Source organism: Symphalangus syndactylus, chromosome 9 (genome assembly GCF_028878055.3).
Source record: "Symphalangus syndactylus isolate Jambi chromosome 9, NHGRI_mSymSyn1-v2.1_pri, whole genome shotgun sequence".
NCBI classification, from domain to species: domain Eukaryota; kingdom Metazoa; phylum Chordata; class Mammalia; order Primates; family Hylobatidae; genus Symphalangus; species Symphalangus syndactylus.
In genome coordinates, this window is record NC_072431.2 from 92135930 (window position 1) to 92154789 (window position 18860).

General features: G+C 42.3%; 1 pseudogene and 3 gene segments (V, D, J or C); all 4 read left to right on the forward strand.

Moving 5' to 3' along the window:
* Window positions 1-2536: 2536 nt before the first annotated feature.
* On the forward strand, window positions 2537-4137 carry LOC129490733 (probable non-functional T cell receptor gamma variable). The segment is given in 2 exon segments: window positions 2537-2769; window positions 2884-4137. Coding segments are annotated over 2 exon segments (486 nt in total).
* Window positions 4138-7267: 3130 nt separating this feature from the next.
* On the forward strand, window positions 7268-9103 carry LOC129490574 (T cell receptor gamma variable 4-like). The segment is given in 2 exon segments: window positions 7268-7520; window positions 7636-9103. Coding segments are annotated over 2 exon segments (570 nt in total).
* A 2452-nt stretch (window positions 9104-11555) lies between these two features.
* On the forward strand, window positions 11556-14411 carry LOC129490015 (T cell receptor gamma variable 3-like). The segment is given in 2 exon segments: window positions 11556-11857; window positions 11974-14411. Coding segments are annotated over 2 exon segments (603 nt in total).
* A 1738-nt stretch (window positions 14412-16149) lies between these two features.
* Window positions 16150-17334, forward strand: LOC129490734 (T cell receptor gamma variable 8-like; annotated as a pseudogene).
* Window positions 17335-18860: the final 1526 nt, after the last annotated feature.

Here is an 18860-nt window from a genome sequence, read left to right on the forward strand (position 1 = left end):
TCTGGAAAATTTGCAGTGAGCCCACGCTGCCTTGTCTGGCTCACAAATGCAACTATGAACCCTGAATCTGACTACTTTGAAAAATAAACGATAGCAAGTCAATTGGAGGAAGAAATCGGAAAGTGAAGCACTATGAATTCACAGTAAGTTTCTTATTTATTTTTCCTCAATTATCCCCTGGCCTGCACTCAGATAATCAGAGTATACGTACAAAGATAATCAGAAATGCAGAACTGTATACCAGGTGAGGACAGAGAGAAGGGGACTCTCTGTGGTCAGAGAGCCCTGGTTTTCTGTTTTTCGTCCTTTTCCATTCTCTCGAAGCCCCCAGGCAATCTGAGTGGCAGTGGCAGCAGCTATGGTGAGCCAGGAGCCTAAAACTCTTAGGAAAAGGGATCCTTGTCTCTAACCAGGGAAGCTGTGGCCCTAGGAGAGAATCCTGGTGGTTTTTGTTCTCTATCCTCTCACTACTTGGCCCTGGAGGGAGACACAATGGTGGGAAATGCAGTGTGCTAAAGCCACACCTGTCTGGCCAGAGGACCGGAGGGGTATTTCCTGTGAACTAGAAAGTATCGCAGAGCTTGCAGAGAGAAAGAAGATTAAGAAAGAAACATCATTCAATGATGTCTGGACTCCTGGGCTCACCCACTAGCTGTGCATTCATAAACATGACCCTAAACAGCTCCAAATCCAAAGGCCTTGCAAACTGAAGCAGGAGTAGGCACTGCCCAGGTCCTAGAATGGCCACTGGGTGGCGCACACACAGGACAGGTCTGACAAGTACCGCAAAGGCTGGAAAACGGAACCGACTGGAACTGCCCACCAAACACAAGTAGGAAGTTGTAATCCCTAACTGCGTCAGTTGCCTGCTAACAAAAAAAACCCCTCCACATTCTGTGTAATATTTAAACAATGCCCAGAGCTCTATAACATGATATTCAAAGTGTACGGGATTTAATCCGAAATTACTCCGCATGTGGAGGACGAGGAAAATCTTGGCATCTCCAAACGGAAAAGCCAAACAACAGATGCTAATCCCGACACGACACAGGTGTTGGAATAACAAAGACTTTAAAGGAGCTATTGTGACCACAGGAAGAAATGGAAAGAGAGGAGGAGAGAAAGAGGTAGAAAGTAAATAGATAGGAAAGATACAAATAGAGAAATAGAAAAAGAGATGAATAGAGATAGGCAGATAAGAGTGACAGAAATATGGAGATATGAAGAGAGAGAATAAAAACAGGAGCACCAAAGCAAAATAGAGGAGACTGAGAGCTGTAAGAGGGAGCTACAGAAGGAAAAATGTAAAGAGGTGAACAATAACGGGACAGAGAAAAAAGAAATGTGGACATAAAGACGGAGACGGAAGGACATAGTGATAGAAAGCAATACAGGAGATAGAGAAATAGAATGGTAGAGAGAGAAATAGAGCCAGCGCATGTGAAAACTATAAAGCAATTCATGGTAGTTGTCTAAATTCAATATATCATTACGGTTGCATGATGCTAATATTCTCATTTTAACATTTCCCCTAAATTTATTGGTTGTAATACTTCCACAAAAGAACTTTCATTCGGCCAGGCACAGTGGCTCACACCTGTAATCCCAGCACTTTGGGAGGCCGAGGTGGGTGGATCACTTGAGGTCAGGAGTTCAAGACCAGCCTGGCCCACATGGTGAAACCCTGTCTCTATGAAAAATATAAAAATTAGCTAGGTGTGGTGGCACATGCCTGTAATCCCAGCTACTTGGGAGGCTGAGGCAGGAGAATTGCTTGAACCCAGGAGGTGGAGATTGTAGTGAGCTGAGATTGTGCCACTGCACTCCAGTCTGGGCCACAAAGCAAGACTCTATCTATCTAAAAAAAAAGAAGAAAAAAAAGAACTTTCATTCTTAAGCTCTGTGGTATTCTGAAATGTAGTTTGTACAGAAATGGCAATGTAAATGTTTGATTATTTTCTTTTCTGTTTTCAGAATGAGATGGTGTCTTAGCAACTCCAGAGGAGACTATTTTGCTACACTGTTTTTCAAGATTTGTGTAGGTGTTATTCTTTTGGTGCTTACAATGTCCTACCGATGGTTAGTGAGAGCCACTGCCGTTGTTTTTCTTTGAGTAGAGTCCCAGGCAAACCAACATGCGTGACCCTCAGTCCTGTTAATAAAGCAGGTTCAAGCCTTCTCAGAATGGCCCTTGGTGGACTTGCAAATGTGAAAAGGAAGGTGGTTCAGGGCCCTAATCAGAAGCTTCCTGGCAGGACCAGGTCCTGGAAGCTGCGTTGGCTGCTGAAACTCTGAAGTGCAGAATGTTGAGCCTGCTGTGGGACTGCCCTCTCCCAAGGGCCATGACCAGCTGGCGCCAGGGTCAGCTTCTCCTACATCTGCGCTCCCTCTGCTGGAGGCCTGAGCTCTCCATGCCCCTGGCTCTCTTCTGCCGAGGGCCTGCTCTCAGCTGCCACAAGAGGGCGATGGAGAACGGGCCTGAGCAGAGAGGCGGGAGCGCCTCTGCAGGTCCTCCCAGGCACCACCGCTTCTGGGAGGAAGGCTTGGGAGTCCCCTAAGACACATCCTCAGTCACTTCTCTCTGCCTGTGTCTCAGGAAGACCAGCTCCTCTTACTGTCTTCTGTGCTAGGGATCACTTCCTTGTTGAGTGGGGCCTGAGTTTTGAGAGGATCTTCTGCTCCTCTTCATCTGGTCCCTTTCCTTCCAAGGCCCCAGAGAGGAAGGCATGTGGTGGGCCCTAGCGGTGCTTCTAGCTTTCCTGTCTCCTGGTGAGTGTGCTGCCTACAGAGAGGCTCACGGGTTTGGTTTTGTCCTTTTCTTCTTTTGCAAGGAGCACCATACTAAGAGATGCCTCATTATATTTTGTGTTGTTCCCATTGCAGCCAGTCAGAAATCTTCCAACTTGGAAGGGAGAACGAAGTCAGTCACCAGGCCGACTGGGTCAGCTGCTGAAATCACCTGTGATCTTCCTGGAGCAAGTACCTTATACATCCACTGGTACCTGCACCAGGAGGGGAAGGCCCCACAGCGTCTTCTGTATTATGAACCCTACTACTTCAGGGTTGTGTTGGAATCAGGAATCACTCCAGGAAAGTATGACACTGCAAGCACAAGGAGCAGCTGGAATTTGAGACTGCAAAATCTAATTGAAAATGATTCTGGGGTCTATTACTGTGCCACCTGGGACAGGCACAGTGATTCAGACCTGCCCTACACCACACTGAAAATCTGCCTGTGGTTGCTTCTGGTACACAAGATAGACCAGCCAACTCTCATTTCCTGCCCTGAATTTACTGTATTCTGCACAAAGAGAAACACAGCTTAACTCCTGATCTCCCCACTAATATCACACTCCCCTGGCAGCAGCTGCAACCTGTTCCCCACCCTCCCCCAGGACTTTCCTGAAGACCAAGCTATCATCTCCAGGCCTCAGCAAAGCAGCCTGGCTGAGAGCAAGGTTCTCTCAGCTCTCCTAGAACATGGGGGAGGCCCACTCACTCTGCTTCCTAGGATGGACAGGTACCCCTAGGGTCCAACTGTGAAGCAAGATATTTTGGACAAAAATGGGAAGGGTATTTTTACTGAATCATGCATCCAATAATGGTCCAGAGATCACAGCTGAGAGTGGTGCTTATTCCTTATGTCTATAACAATATAAGCAATACTGTAATGACCACTAAAACACTAGGCCAATATATGCAGTTGAACATTCTCTCCCTCTGCCCTCCCTTTTATTCTCGCTCTCCGTTCTTACTTCCATGCTTGCTTTTACTATTTTTCTCTCCTTCCCTCCCTTCCTCCTTTCCTTCCATCTTCCTTCCCTCCCTCCCCCTCTCCCTCCCTTCCCACCCCCTTCCATCCATTCTGTTTCCTTTCTTTCCTTCCTTCCTTCCTTCCTTGCTTTTCTCTCTCTTTCCTTTTTGGGTACATAATCAGAATACTTTTTCCACAAAATCATTTGAAATAATTTTTCTCTGTTTGTTCATGCCAACATTGATATAGCTACTTTAATTGTTCAGTTTTCATTTTTATATTTTGGAAATTTGTGTATTATTTTGTTTTGTTTCATATCTGTTTTGTATATATAAAGCATTCACATGGAACTGAAGTCGAAATTATAAAAGAAGATGCATTTGAAGATTTTAGCTTCCATTGTAGATTTCTTGTTCCTCTTTTCTCCCTGACCCTATAGGTAACAATATTTTTATCAGTTTTCTTGAAATTTTTCACTCTGTCATATCGTAGTATGTATCAATTCTATTTCAATGCCATATTTATATTTTTGTTCCTATATTTGGTTTTTATACATTTTAATCAATCTTATATTTTCCCATGTCTGGATTGTGCGTCTTACTTCTAAAGATGCACATACTTCATAAGAATGCGTAAAGAATTCCATATCATTTATTTGAATATTTTTATGCATTGATTATTTAATGATGGCATCACTGATCTATCAGGAATTTTTATACAATAATTACTATATTAGTAGTAATAATACTGGCCAGGCCTGGTGGCTCGTGCCTGTAATCCCAGCATTTGGGTAGTCAAGTCGTTACGATCACTTAGGCCAGGAGATTGCGACCAGCTTAGCCAACATGGTGAAACCCTGTCTCTACTAAAAACACAAAAAATTAGCCAGCTGTAGTGGCGCACACATGTAATCCCAGCTACTTTGGATACTGAGGCAGGAGAATCTCTTGAGCCTGGAAGGTGAAGGTTTCAGTGAGCTAAGATCACACTACTACAGTCCAGTTTGGGCAACAGAGCGAGATTCTGTCTAAAAAAAACTAATAATAACAATAATATTGATGGTAAATATGGGTACTGACATTCTGGTAGTTCGTGTACTAAGCACATTGCATGCATATTTTATTTATTCTACACAGAAACTTCATTAAGGGTTTAAAGTACTGTTGAATGTAACATAAGAAATTGGGGGGTTAACATTCCCTAAGTCATACACTTTAATTGGATAATGATTGCAATCCAAGCTCTGTGGTTCCGAAAATGAGATTTGTAAATTCAGTTTCCATTCCCTCATCTTTAGGAGTACTAGCATTATTTCACAACTTTATAGGTCATTTATAGTTCTTCTTTTGAGAATCACCTTGTCATACTCCTTTCCTATTCTTCTTTTGGAGGATTAGTTTTTTCTTATTGGTTCGTAAGAATTAATATATACCATTTTAGAGATGCTGACCCTTTATCCAATGTGTTGAAGATATTTCTCCTCATTTGTTATTGTTTACATTTGGCACCTTTTGGTGAATTGAACTTTGAATAAAAAACAATACAATCTATCAATTTTTCTAGGGTGTCTAGTTTGATGTCAGGCTTAGAAAAGCCAATCTCACCTAGAATTTGTATGCAATTCATCATCATTTAAGTCTAATGATTTTGTTTTTATTACAACTAAATCACTATTTGTAACTGGTAAGGTAGAAATGCAACAATATTTGTTTCCATATGGTAAGTCAATACCCAAAAGAGAACTTATGAAACGATTGACTATTTCCTTGTGGATATTAACATATCACTTTATCACATGATAAAATATTACATACATGTGGCTCTCTTTCTGCATTTTCCACTGTGTTCCATGAATCGTCTCATTCTAGTGCCAGTGTTGCCCTCTCTTCAGCACTGTAGCTTTATAGTTCTTTCCACATTCTGATGAAGTTTCTTTCATTATTTTTTTGTTTTAGGAATTTTCTGTGCATTCTAGTGTGATCTCAATCCTCTCCCTTCCCATTTTTAAACCGTGAGACTTCTGTCCAGCAAGACTTTTTCATGCTCCAAGGCAGGCAAGCTTCCCTCCTTCACAAGGACCCTGAGAACTCAGCTTTCAGAGCTGTTCCTGCGGAAGCCTCATATCCTGCACGTGTGGTCCAGAGGCAGAGGGAGACCAACCAGAGTCCCCTCCCTTTCTCATTCCCAGCTGTGAAGACAGCAGACACTGAACTCTGTGAGCTAGGCCAACACCACAACCAAGAGAGACATTGTTCTACATCTCATTATGCATCTTTCAAGCATGTGTCTCTACATACTTCTTACAGAGGAGGTGAAAATCTGTGCATGCCCTACTGAATTTTCACAATATTACTGTACTTCTTTTGTCCCCTAATATTTCCATCTGTGAATCCAGGTGCACTGCAGATCTCAGTCTGCTTTCTGAGGATAGGGCTGACAAATAAAATATGCAATACCAAACAATTTGGAAGTTCAGGTAAATAACAAGTTTTTAGTTTAAGTATGTTCCAAATATTGCAAGACATGGCACTAAACAAACAAAAAAAACTCACACTCCTACTTCAATGAACAAAAATCCTCTAATAAAGAGATCACACCCACAGGATCACACACACACACACACACACACACACACCCTACACACACTCATTTATCTTAAAGCAGAGTCCAAGACCCACCAACACACATGATCCTCAGTCCTTTTATTTTTATTTTATTATTTATTTTTTTTTTATTATACTTTAAGTTCTAGGGTACATGTGCACAACATGCAGGTTTGTTACATATGTATACATGTGCCATGCTGTTTTGCTGCACCCATCAACTCGTCATTTACATTAGGTATATCTCCTAATGCTATCCCTCCCCCCACCCCCAACCCCACTATAGGCCCTGGTGTGTGATGTTCCCCACTCTGTGTCCAAGTGTTCTCATTGTTCAGTTCCCACCTACGAGTGAGGACATGCAGTGTTTGGATTTCTGTCCTTGGAATAGTTTGCTCGGAATGATGGTTTCCAGCTTCTTCCATGTCCCTACAAAGGACATGAACTCATCCTTTCTAATGGCTGTGTAGTATTCCATGGTGTATATGTGCCACATTTTCTTAATCCAGTCTATCATTGATGGATATTTGGGTTGGTTCCAAGTCTTTGCTATTGTGAATACTGCCGCAATAAACATACGTTTAGTGTGGTGCCTCCAAGTGTCCTCACAGATGCGAAAAGAAAGGTGGCTCAGTTCCCTAATCAGAGACTTCCTGGCAGGACAAGGTCCTGGCATCAGCATTAGCTGCTGCAACTCTGAAGGGCAAGGTGTGAACCTGTTGTGTGACTGCTCCCTCCTAGGGCTGGGCCTGCTGACTCCAGTCCCCTACATCTGCACTCCCTCTGCTGGAGGCCTGAGCTCTCCATGCCCCTGGCTCTCTTCCGCCGAGGGCCTGCTCTCAGCTGCCACAAGAGGGCGATGGAGAACGGGCCTGAGCAGAGAGGCAAGCGCTCCTCTGCAGGTCCTTCCAGGCACCACCCCTTCTGGGAGGAAGGCTTGGGAGTCCTCTTAGACAGATCCTCAGTCACTTCTCTCTGCCTGTGTCTCAGGAAGACCAGCTCCTCCCACTGTCTTCTGTGCTAGGGATCACTTCCTTGTTGAGTGGGGCCTGAGTTTTGAGAGGATCTTCTGCTCCTCTTCATCTGGTCCCTTTCCTTCCAAGGCCCCAGAGAGGAAGGCATGCGGTGGGCCCTAGCGGTGCTTCTAGCTTTCCTGTCTCCTGGTGAGTGTGCTGCCTACAGAGAGGCTCACGGGTTTGGTTTTGTTTATTTTCTTCTTTTGCAAGGAGCGCCATACTAAGGAATGCTTCATTATATTTCGTGTTGTTCCCATTGCAGCCAGTCAGAAATCTTCCAACTTGGAAGGGAGAACGAAGTCAGTCACCAGGCCGACTGGGTCATCTGCTGAAATCACTTGTGATCTTTCTGGAGCAAGTAGCTTCTACATCCACTGGTACCTGCACCAGGAGGGGAAGGCCCCACAGTATCTTCTGTACTATGACTCCTACAACTCTAGGGTTGTGTTTGAATCAGGAATCAGTCCAGGGAAGTATGATACTTACGGAAGCACAAGGAGGAACTTGAGATTGATACTGCGAAATCTAATTGAAAATGATTCTGGGGTCTATTACTGTGCCAGCTGGGACAGGCACAGTGATTCAGATCTGCCTTACACCACACAGAAAATCTGCCTTGTGGCTGCTTCTGGTACACAAGATAGAGCCGCCCCCTCTCATTTCCTGCCACCAAATTTACCGTGTGCTGAACAAGAGAAACATAGCTTAACTCCTGATCTCCCTGCGATAATTACACTCTCCTGGCAGCAGCTGCAACCTGTTCCCCACCCTCCCCCAGGACTTTCCTGAAGACCAAGCTGCCATCTCAGCTAAGCCTCAGCGAAGCAGCCTGGCTGAGAGCAAGGTTCTCTTAGCTCTCCTAGGAAATGGGGGAGGCCCACTCACTCTGCTTCCTAGGACAGACAGGTACCCCTAGGGTCCAGCTGTGAAGGAAGATATTCTGGACAGCAAATGGAAGGGTTTTTATACTAAATTATGTATCCCATCATGACCCAGAAATCGCAGCTGAGACTGGTGCTTATTCCTTATATCTATAACAATATAAGCAATACTATAATGACCACTGAAACACCAGACCTAGGTATGCAGTTGAACATTCTCTCCCCCTGCCCTCCCTTTTATTCTCTATCTTTTTTCTTACTTCTTTGCTTGCTTCTATTATTTTTCTCTCTCTCTCCCTTCCTCCCTCCCTTCCTCCATCTCTGCCTCCTTCCTTCCCTCCCTCTCTCCCTCCCTCCTTCCCTCCCTTCCTCTCTTCTTTCCTTCTATCCATTCTCCTTCCTTTGTTTTCCTTCCTTCCTTCTTTGCTTTTCTCTTTCTTTCCTTTTTGGGTACATAATCAGAATACTTTTTCCACAAAATCATTTGAAATAATTTTTCTCTTTGTGTTCATGCCAACATTGATATAGCTACTTTAATTGTTGAGTTTTCATTTTTCATTTGGGAAATTTGTTGTATTGCTTTGTTTTGTTTCGTATCTGTTTTGTATATATAAAGCATTCACATGGAACTGAAGTCAAAATTATAAAAGATGATGCATTTCAAGATTTCAGCTTCCATTGTAGATTTCTCGTTCCTCTTTTCTCCCTGACCCTATAGGTAACAATATTTTTGTCAGTTCACTTGAGCTTTTTCACTCTGTCATAGCAGACTATGTATTGTTTCTATTTCAATGCCATATTTATATTTTCGTTTTGATATTTGGTTTTTATACATTTTAATCAATGTTATATTTTCCCGTGTCTGGATTGTGTGTCTTACTTCTAAAGGTCCACATACTTCATAAGTATACATAAAGAAGTCCATATCATTTATTTGAATGTTTTTATGCATTGATTATTTAATGATGGCATCACTGATCTATCAGGAATTTTTATACAATAATTACTATATTAGTAATAATAATACTGGCCAGGCCCGGTGGCTCATGCCTGTAATCCCAGCATTTGGGTAGTCCAGTCGTTACGATCAATTAGGCCAGGAGATTGCGACCAGCTTAGCCAACATGGTGAAACCCTGTCTCTACTAAAAATACAAAAAATTAGCCGGCTGTAGTGGCGTATGCATGTAATCCCAGCTACTTGGATGCTGAAGCAGGAGAATCTGTAGAGCCTGGAAGGTGGAGTTTTCAGTGAGCTAATATCACACTACTGCAGTCTAGTATGGGCAACACGGCAAGACTGTCTCAAAAAATTAATAATGATAATAATAATATTGATGGTAAATATGGGTACTGACATTCTGGTAGTTCGTGTACTAAGCACATTACATGCATATTTTATTTAATCTACACAGAAACTTCATTAAGGGTTTAAAGTACTGTTGAATGTAACATAAGAAATTGGGGGGTTAATTAACATTCCCTAAGTCATACACTTTAATTGGATAATGATTGCAATCCAAGCTCTGTGGTTCCGAAAATGAGATTTGTAAATTCAGTTTCCATTCCCTTATCTTTAGGAGTACTAGCATTATTTCACAGCTTTATAGGTCATTTATAGTTCTTCTTTTGTGAATTGCCTTGTCATACTCTTTGCCTATTCTTCTTTTGGAGGATGAATTTTTTTCTTATTGGTTCGTAAGAATCAATATACACTATTTTAGAGATGCTGACCCTTTATCCAATGTGTTGAAGATATTTCCCCTCATATGTTATTATTTATATTTGGCACCTTTTGGTGAATTGAACTTTGAAAAAAAAAGCATTAAAATCTATCGGTTTTTCTAGGGTGTCTAGTTTGATGTCAAGCTTAAAAAGGCCAGTCTCACCTAGAATTTCTGTGCAATTCATCATCATTTAAGTCTAATGATTTTGTTTTTATGACAACTAAATCACTATTTGTATCTGGTAAGGTAGAAATGCAATAATATTTGTTTCCATATAGTAAGTCAATGCCCAAAAGAGAACTTATTAAATAATTGACTATTTCCTTGTGGATATTAACATATCACTTTATCGCATGATAAAATATTACATACATGTGGCTCTCTTTCTTTCCACTGTGTTCCATGAATCTTCTCATTCTACTGCCAGTATTGCCCTCTCTTCAGCACTGTAGCTTTATAGTTCTTTCCACATTCTGATGAAGTTTCTCTCATTATTTTTTTGTTTTAAGAATTTTCTGTGCATTCTAGTGTGATCTCAATCCTCTCCCTTCCCATTTTTAAATCGTGAGACTTCTGTCCAGCAAGACTTTTTCATGCTCCAAGGCAGGCAAGCTTCCCTCCTTCACAAGGACCCTGAGAACTCAGCTTTCAGAGCTGCTCCTATGGCAGCCTCATGTCCTGCACGTGTGGTCCAGGGGCAGAGGGAGACCAACCAGAGCCCCTCCGTTTCTCATTCCCAGCTGGGATGACAGCAGAAACTGAAAAATTTCAGCTAGGACAACACTACACCCAAGAGAGACATTGTTCTACATCTCATTACGCATCTTTCAAACATGTGTCTCTATATACTTCTTACAGAGGTGGTGATAATCTGTGCATGCCCTCTGAATTTTCACAATGATATTACTGTACTTGTTTCGTCCCCTATATTTCCATCTGTGAATCCAGGTGCACTGCAGATATTAGTCCACTTTCTGAGGGTAGGGATGACAAATAAAATATACAATACCCGGGGAATTGGAATTTCAGATAAATAACAAGTTTTTAGTTCAAGTATGTTCCAAATGTTGCATGACATGGCACCCAGTACTACTTTAAAGGCAAACAAGTAAACAAACAAACTCACATTCCTATATAATGAACAAAAATCCTCTAATAAAGAGATCACACTCACAGGATTACAGTCACACCCCTCCCCCCCCCACACACACACATTTACCTTACAGCAGAGTCCAAGACACACCAACACACATAATCCTCAGGCCTTTTAATAAAGCACGTTCAACCCTTCTCAGAGTGGTCTTGAGTGGTTGCCTCCATGTGTCTGCAGATGCGAAAAGGAAGTTGGTTCAGGTCCCTAATCAGAGGCTTCCTGTCAGGACAAGATCCTGGCATCAGCATTAGTTGCTGCAACTCTGAAGGGCAGGGTGGGAGCCTGTTGTGGGACTGCCACCTCCAAGGTCTGAGCCTGTTAACTCCCCTACATCTGCACTCCCTCTGCTGGAGGCCTGAGCTCTCCATGCCCCTGGCTCTCTTCTGCCGAGGGCCTGCTCTCAGCTGCCACAAGAGGGCGCTGGGGAACGGGCCTGAGCAGAGAGGCAGGAGCTCCTCTGCAGGTCCTCCCAGGCACCACCGCTTCTGGGAGGAAGGCTTGGGAGTCCCCTAAGACACATCCTCAGTCACTTCTCTCTGCCTGTGTCTCAGGAAGACCAGCTCCTCCCACTGTCTTCTGTGCTAGGGAACACTTCCTGGTTGAGTGGGACCTGAGTTTTGAGAGGATCTTCTGCTCCTCTTCATCTGGTCCCTTTCCTTCCAAGGCCCCAGAGAGGAAGGCATGCGGTGGGCCCTAGCGGTGCTTCTAGCTTTCCTGTCTCCTGGTGAGTGTGCTGCCTACAGAGAGGCTCACAGATTGGGTTTTGTTTTGTTTTCTTCTTTTGAAAGGGGTGCCATACAAAGGAATACCTCATTATATTTTGTGTTGTTCCCATTGCAGCCAGTCAGAAATCTTCCAACTTGGAAGGGAGAACGAAGTCAGTCACCAGGCCGACTGGGTCATCTGCTGAAATCACTTGTGATCTTACTGTAACAAATACCTTCTACATTCACTGGTACCTACACCAGGAGGGAAAGGCCCCACAGCGTCTTCTGTACTATGACGTCTCCGCCTCAAGGGATGTGTTGGAATCAGGACTCAGTCAAGGAAAGTATTATACTCATACACCCAGGAGGTGGAGCTGGATATTGATACTGCGAAATCTAATTGAAAATGATTCTGGGGTCTATTACTGTGCCACCTGGGGCAGCCACAGTGATTCAGACCTGCCCTACACCACACAGAAAATCTGCCTTGTGGCTGCTTCTGGTACACAAGATAGAGCTGCCGCCTCTCATTTCCTGCCACCAAATTTACTGTATTCTGAACAAGAGAAAGACAGCTTAACTCCTGATCTCCCTCCTAACATCATACTGTCCTCGCAGCAGCTGCACCCTGTTCCCTACCTCTCCCACAGAACTTTCCTGAAGACAAAGCTGCCATCTCCAGGCCTCAGCTAAGCATCCTGGCTGAGAGCAAGGTTCTCTCAGCTCTCCTAGGACATGGGAGAGGTCCACTCACTCTGCTTCCTGTGACAGACAGGTACAACTAGGGTCCAGCTGTGAAGTGAGATATTTTGGACGGCAAATGGGAAGGGTATTTATACTGAATCATGTATCCAGTCATGGTCCAGAGATGACAGCTGAGAGTCGTGCTTATTCCTTATGTCTATAACAATATAAGCAATACTATAATGACCATAAAACACCAGGCCTAGGTATGCAGTTGAACATTCTCTCCCTCTGCCCTCCCTTTTATTCTCTCTCTCTTTTTTCTTACTTCTTTGCTTGTTTTTATTTTTCTCTCCCTCCCTAACTCCCTCCCTCCCTCCGTCCATCGTCCATCCTTTCCTCCCTTCCTCCCTTGTTTCCTTCCATCCATTCTCCTTCCTTTTTTTCCTTCCTTCCTTCCTTCCTTGCTTTTCTCTCCTTTCTTTCCTTTTTAGGTACATAATCAGAATACTTTTTCCGCAAAATCATTTGATATAATTTTTCTCTATTTGTTCATGACAACATTTATACAGCTACTTTAATTGTTGAGTTTTCATTTTTACATTTTGGAAATCTGTTGTATTACTTTGTTTTGTTTCATATCTGTTTTGTATATATAAAGCATTCACATGGAACTGAAGTCAAAATTATAAAAGATGATGCATTTCAAGATTTTAGCTTCCATTGTAGATTTCTTGTTCCTCTTTTCTCCCTGACCCTATAGGTAACAATATTTTTGTCAGTTCACTTGAGCTTTTTCACTCTGTTTGTCATAGCAGAGTATGTATTGTTTCTATTTCAATGCCATATTTATGTTTTCATTCTGATATTCGGTTTTTATACATTTTAATCAATCTTATATTTTCCCGTGTCTGGATTGTGTGTCTTACTTCTAAAGGTGCACATACTTCATAAGTATGCATAAAGAAGTCCATATTATGTGTTTGAATGTTTTTATGCATTGATTATTTAATGATGGCATCATTGAACTATCAGGAATTTTTATACAATAATTACTGTATTAATAATAATAATACTGGCCAGGCCTGGTGGCTCATGCCTGTAATCCCAGCATTTGGGTAGTCAAGTCGTTACGATCACTTAGGCCAGGAGATTGCGACCAGCTTAGCCAACATGGTGAAACCCTGTCTCTACTAAAAATACAAAAAATTAGCCGGCTGTAGTGGCGTATGCATGTAATCCCAGCTACTTTGGATGCTGAGGCAGGAGAATCTCTAGAGCCTGGAAGGTGAAGGTTTCAGTGAGCTAATATCACACTACTGCAGTCCAGTTTGAGCAACACGGCGAGACTGTCTCAAAAAATTAATAATGATAATGATAATATTGATGGTACATATGGGTACTGACATTCTGGTAATGTACTAAGCACATTACATGCATATTTTATTTAATCTACACAGAAACTCCATTAGGGGTTTAAAGTACCACTGAATGTAACATAAGAAATTGGGGGGTTAATTAACATTCCCTAAGTCATACGTTTTAATTTGATAATGATTGCAATCCAAGCTCTGTGGTTCCGAAAATGAGATTTGTAAATTCAGTTTCCATTCCCTCATCTTTAGGAGTACTAGCATTATTTCACAGCTTTATAGGTCATTTATAGTTCTTCTTTTGTGAATTGCCTTGTCATACTCTTTGTCTATTCTCCTTTTGGAGGATGAATTTTTTCTTATTGGTTCATAAGAATTAATATACACTATTTTAGAGATGCTGACCCTTTATCCAATGTGTTGAAGATATTTCTCCTCATGTGTTATTATTTACATTTGGCACCTATGGTGAATTGAACTTTGAAAAAAAAACAATAAAATCTATCAATTTTTCTAGGGTGTCTAGTTTGATGTCAGGCTTAGAAAGGCCAATCTCACCTAGAATTTGTATGCAATTCATCATCGTTTAAGTCTATTGATTTTCATTTTATTACAACTAAATCACTATTTGTATCTGGTAAGGTAGAAATGCAACAATATTTGTTTCCATATAGTAAGTCAATACCCAAAAGAGAACTTATTAAATAATTGACTATTTCCTCATGGATATTAACATATCACTTTATCACATGATAAAATATTGCATACATGTGGCTCTCTTTCTGCATTTTCCACTGTGTTCCATGAATCTTCTCATTCTACTGCCAGTGTTGCCCTCTCTTCAGCACTGTAGCTTTATAGTTCTTTTCACATTCTGATGAAGTTTCTTTCATTATTTTTTTGTTTTAAGAATTTTCTGTGCATTCTCGTGTGACCTCAATCCTCTCCCTTCCCATTTTTAAACCGTGAGACTTCTGTCCAGCAAGACTTTTTCACGCTCCAAGGCAGGCAAGCTTCCCTCCTTCACAAGGACCCTGAGAACTCAGCTTTCAGAGCTGCTCCTATGGCAGCCTCATGTCCTTCACGTGTGATCCAGAGGCAGAGGGAGACCAATGGGAGCCCCTCCCTTTCTCATTCCCAGCTGCGACAACAGCAGACACCGAAAAATTTCAGCTAGGACAACACAACAACCGAGAGAGACATTGTTCTACATCTCATTATGCATATTTCAAACATGTGTCTCTATATACTTCTTACAGAGGTGGTGATAATCTGTGCATGCCCTACTGAATTTTCACAAGATATTACTGTACTTGTTTCGTCCCCTATATTTCCATCTGTGAATCCAGGTGCACTGCGGATCTCAGTCCACTTTCTGAAGGTAGGGCTGATTATAAAATATACAATATCCAGGGAATTTGGAAGTTCATATATATAACAAGTTTTTAGTTCAAGTATGTTCCAAATATTGCATGACATGGCACCCAGTACTACTTTAAAAACAAACAAGCAAACAAACAAACAAACTCACACTCCTACTTCAATGAACAAAAATCCTCTAATAAAGAGATCACACCCACAGGATTACAGGCACCCCCCCCACTCCCCCCACACACACATTTACCTTAGAGCAGAGTCCAAGACACACCAACACACACGATCCTCAGTCCTTTTAATAAAGCACGTTCAACCCTTCTCAGAGTGGCCTTGGGTGGATGCCTCCAAGTGTCCTTGCAGATGTGAAAAGGAAGTTGGTTCAGGGCCCTAATCAGAGGCTTCCTGTCAGGACAAGGTCCTGGCATCAGCATTAGCTGCTGCAACTCTGAAGGGCAGGGTGTGAGCCTGCTGTGGGACTGCCCCCTCCTGGGGCTGGGCCTGCTGACTCCAGGGTCAGCTTTCCCCATATCTGCACTCCCTCTGCTGGAGGCCTGAGCTCTCCATGCCCCTGCCTCTCTTCTGCAGAGGGCCTGCTCTCAGCTGCCACAGAGGGTGCTGCAGAACTGGCCTGAGCAGAGAGGCAGGAGCTCCTCTGCAGGTTCTCCCAGGCACCACCCTTCTGGGAGGAAGGCGTGGGAGTCCCCTAAGACACATCCTCAGTCACTTCTCTCTGCCTGTGTCTCAGGAAGACCAGCTTGCCCCACTGTCTTCTGTGCTAGGGATCACTTCCTTGTTTAATGGGACCTGAGTTTTGAGAGGATCTTCTGCTCCTCTTCATCTGGGCCCTTTCCTTCCAAGACCCCAGAGAGGACGGCATGCGGTGGGCCCTAGCCCTGCTTCTAGATTTCCTGCCTCTTGGTGAGTGTGCTGCCTACAGAGAGGCTCACAGGTTGGGTTTTGTTTTGGTTTTTTCTTCTTTAGCAGGGGACGCCATACTAAGTAATACCTCATTATATTTTATGTTGTTCCCATTGCAGCCAGTCAGATATCTACTAACTTGGAAGCGAGAATAAAGTCAGGCACCAGGCAGACGGGGTCATCTGCTGTAATCACCTGTGATCTTCCTGTAGAAAATGCCTTCTACATCCACTGGTACCTACACCAGGAGGGGAAGGCCCCACAGCATCTTCTGTACTAAGACGTCTGCAACTCCAGCGATGTGTTGGAATCAGGAGTCAGTCAGGAAAGCATGATACTTATGGAAGTACAAGGATACGCCGGAAATTTATACCTCCAAAACTAAATGAAAATGCCTCTGGGGTCTATTACTGTGCCACCTGGGACAGGCCGAGTGATTCAGACCTGCCCTACACCACACAGAAAATCTGTTTTGTGGCTGCTTCTGGTACACAAGAGAGAGCCGCCCCTCTCATTTCCTGCCCTGAATTTACTGTATTCTGTACAAAGAGAAACACAGCTTAACTCCTGATCTCCCCCCTAATATTACACTCTCCTGGCAGCAGCTGCACCCTGTTCCCCATCCTCCCCCAGGACTTTCCTGAAGACCAAGCTGCCATCTCAGCTAAGCCTCCGCTAAGCAGCCTGGCTGAGAGCAAGGTTTTCTCAGCTCTCCTAGGACATGGGGGAGGCCCACTCACTCTGCTTCCTAGGGTCCAGCTGTGAAGCGAGATATTTTGGACAGCAAATGGGAAGGGTATTTATACTGAATCATGTATCCAATCATGGTCCAGAGATCGCAGCTGAGAGTGCTGCTTACTCCTTATGTCCATAACAATATAGGCAATATTATAATGACCACTAAAACACTAGGCCTAGATAAGCAGTTAAACACACTCTCCCTCTGCCTTCCCTTTTATTCTCTCTCCTTTCTTACTTCCATGCTTGCTTTTATTATTTTTTCTTCCCTCCCTCCCTCCTTCCCTCACTCCATCCCTTCCTTCCTTCCTTTTTTCATTTCTTCCTTCCTTGCTTTTCTCTCTCTCTTTCCTTTTTGGGTACATAATCCGAACATTTTTTCAACAAAATCACTTGAAATAATTTTTCTCTGCATGTTCATGCCAACATTGATATAGCTAGTTTATTTGTTCAGTTTTCATTTTTAAATTTTAGACATTTGTTGTATTATTTTGTTTTGTTTCATATTTGTTTTGCATATGTAAAATATTTACATGGAACTAAAGTCATAATTTTAAAGAAGATGCATTTGGAGATTTTAACTTACATTCTAGATTTCTTTCTCTCTCTCTTTTTTTTTTTTGAGATGGATTCTCAGTCTGTCACTCAGGCTGGAGTGCAGTGGAGCAGTCTTGGCTCACTGCAACCTCCGCCTCCCGGGTTCACACCATTCTCCTGCCTCAGCCTCCCGAGTAGCTGGGACTACAGGTGCCCACCACCAGGCCTGGCTAAGTTTTTGTATTTTTAGTAGAGACGGGGTCTCACTGTGTTAGCCAGGATGGTCTCCATCTCCTGACCTCGTGATCCTCCCGCCTCGGCCTCCCAAAGTCCTGGGATTACAGGCGTGAGCAACTTCACCAGGCCCCATTCTGGATTTCTCTTTCCTCGTCTCTCCCTGACCCTATAGGTAACAATATTTTTATCAGTTCAGTTGAACTTTTTCACTTTTTCTTATTCAGAACAAGTCTTTCAGTATTACAGAAAAGCCTTTTGTTTGTCATAGTGTAGTATGTATTGTTTCTATTTGATTGTCATATTTATATTTTCATTCTGATAAGGTTTTATACATTTTAATCAATCTTTTATCTTCCAGTGTCTAGATTTTGTGTCTTGCCTCTAAAAGTGCATATACTTTGTAAGTATGAGTAAAGAGGTCCATATCATTTATTTGAATGTTTTTATTCATAGGTTATTTAATGATGGCATCTTTGATCTATTGGGAATTTTTATACAATAATTACGGTAGTAATAATAATATGCTAATGATAAACACAGGTACTGACATTCTGGTAGTTACTGTACTAATCACATTGCATGTAAGTTTTATTTAATCTTCACAGAAACCCCGCTGAGGGGTTAAAGTACCATTGAATATACCAGATGAGAAATAAAGGGCTTAACTAACATTCCCTAAGTCATATACTTTATTCGATAGCAATTTCAATCCAAGCGCTGGGGTTCAGAAAATGAGATTTGTTAGTTCAATTTGCATTTTCTTACCTCTGTGAGTGCTAGCATTACTTAACAACTTTATAGGCCATTTATACTTCTTCTTTTGTCAACTGCCATTTCATACTCTTCACCTATTCTTCTGTTGGGTATTATTTTTTTCTTATTGGTTTGTAAGAATTAATATACCTCATTTTAGAGATATCGATCTTTATCAAATGTATTGAAAATATTTCTCATGGTTTGCTATTATTTTCAGCACCTTTTGGTGAACTGAACTTTGTGTATTACTTTTAATAAAACCTATCAATTTTTCTAAGGGGTCTATTTTGATGTTAGGATCAGAGAGGCAAATCTCACCTACAATATGTGTGCAATTCATCATGGTTAAAGTCTAATGATTTTCTGTTTTCAGTTTTATTACAAGAAAATCTCCATTTGT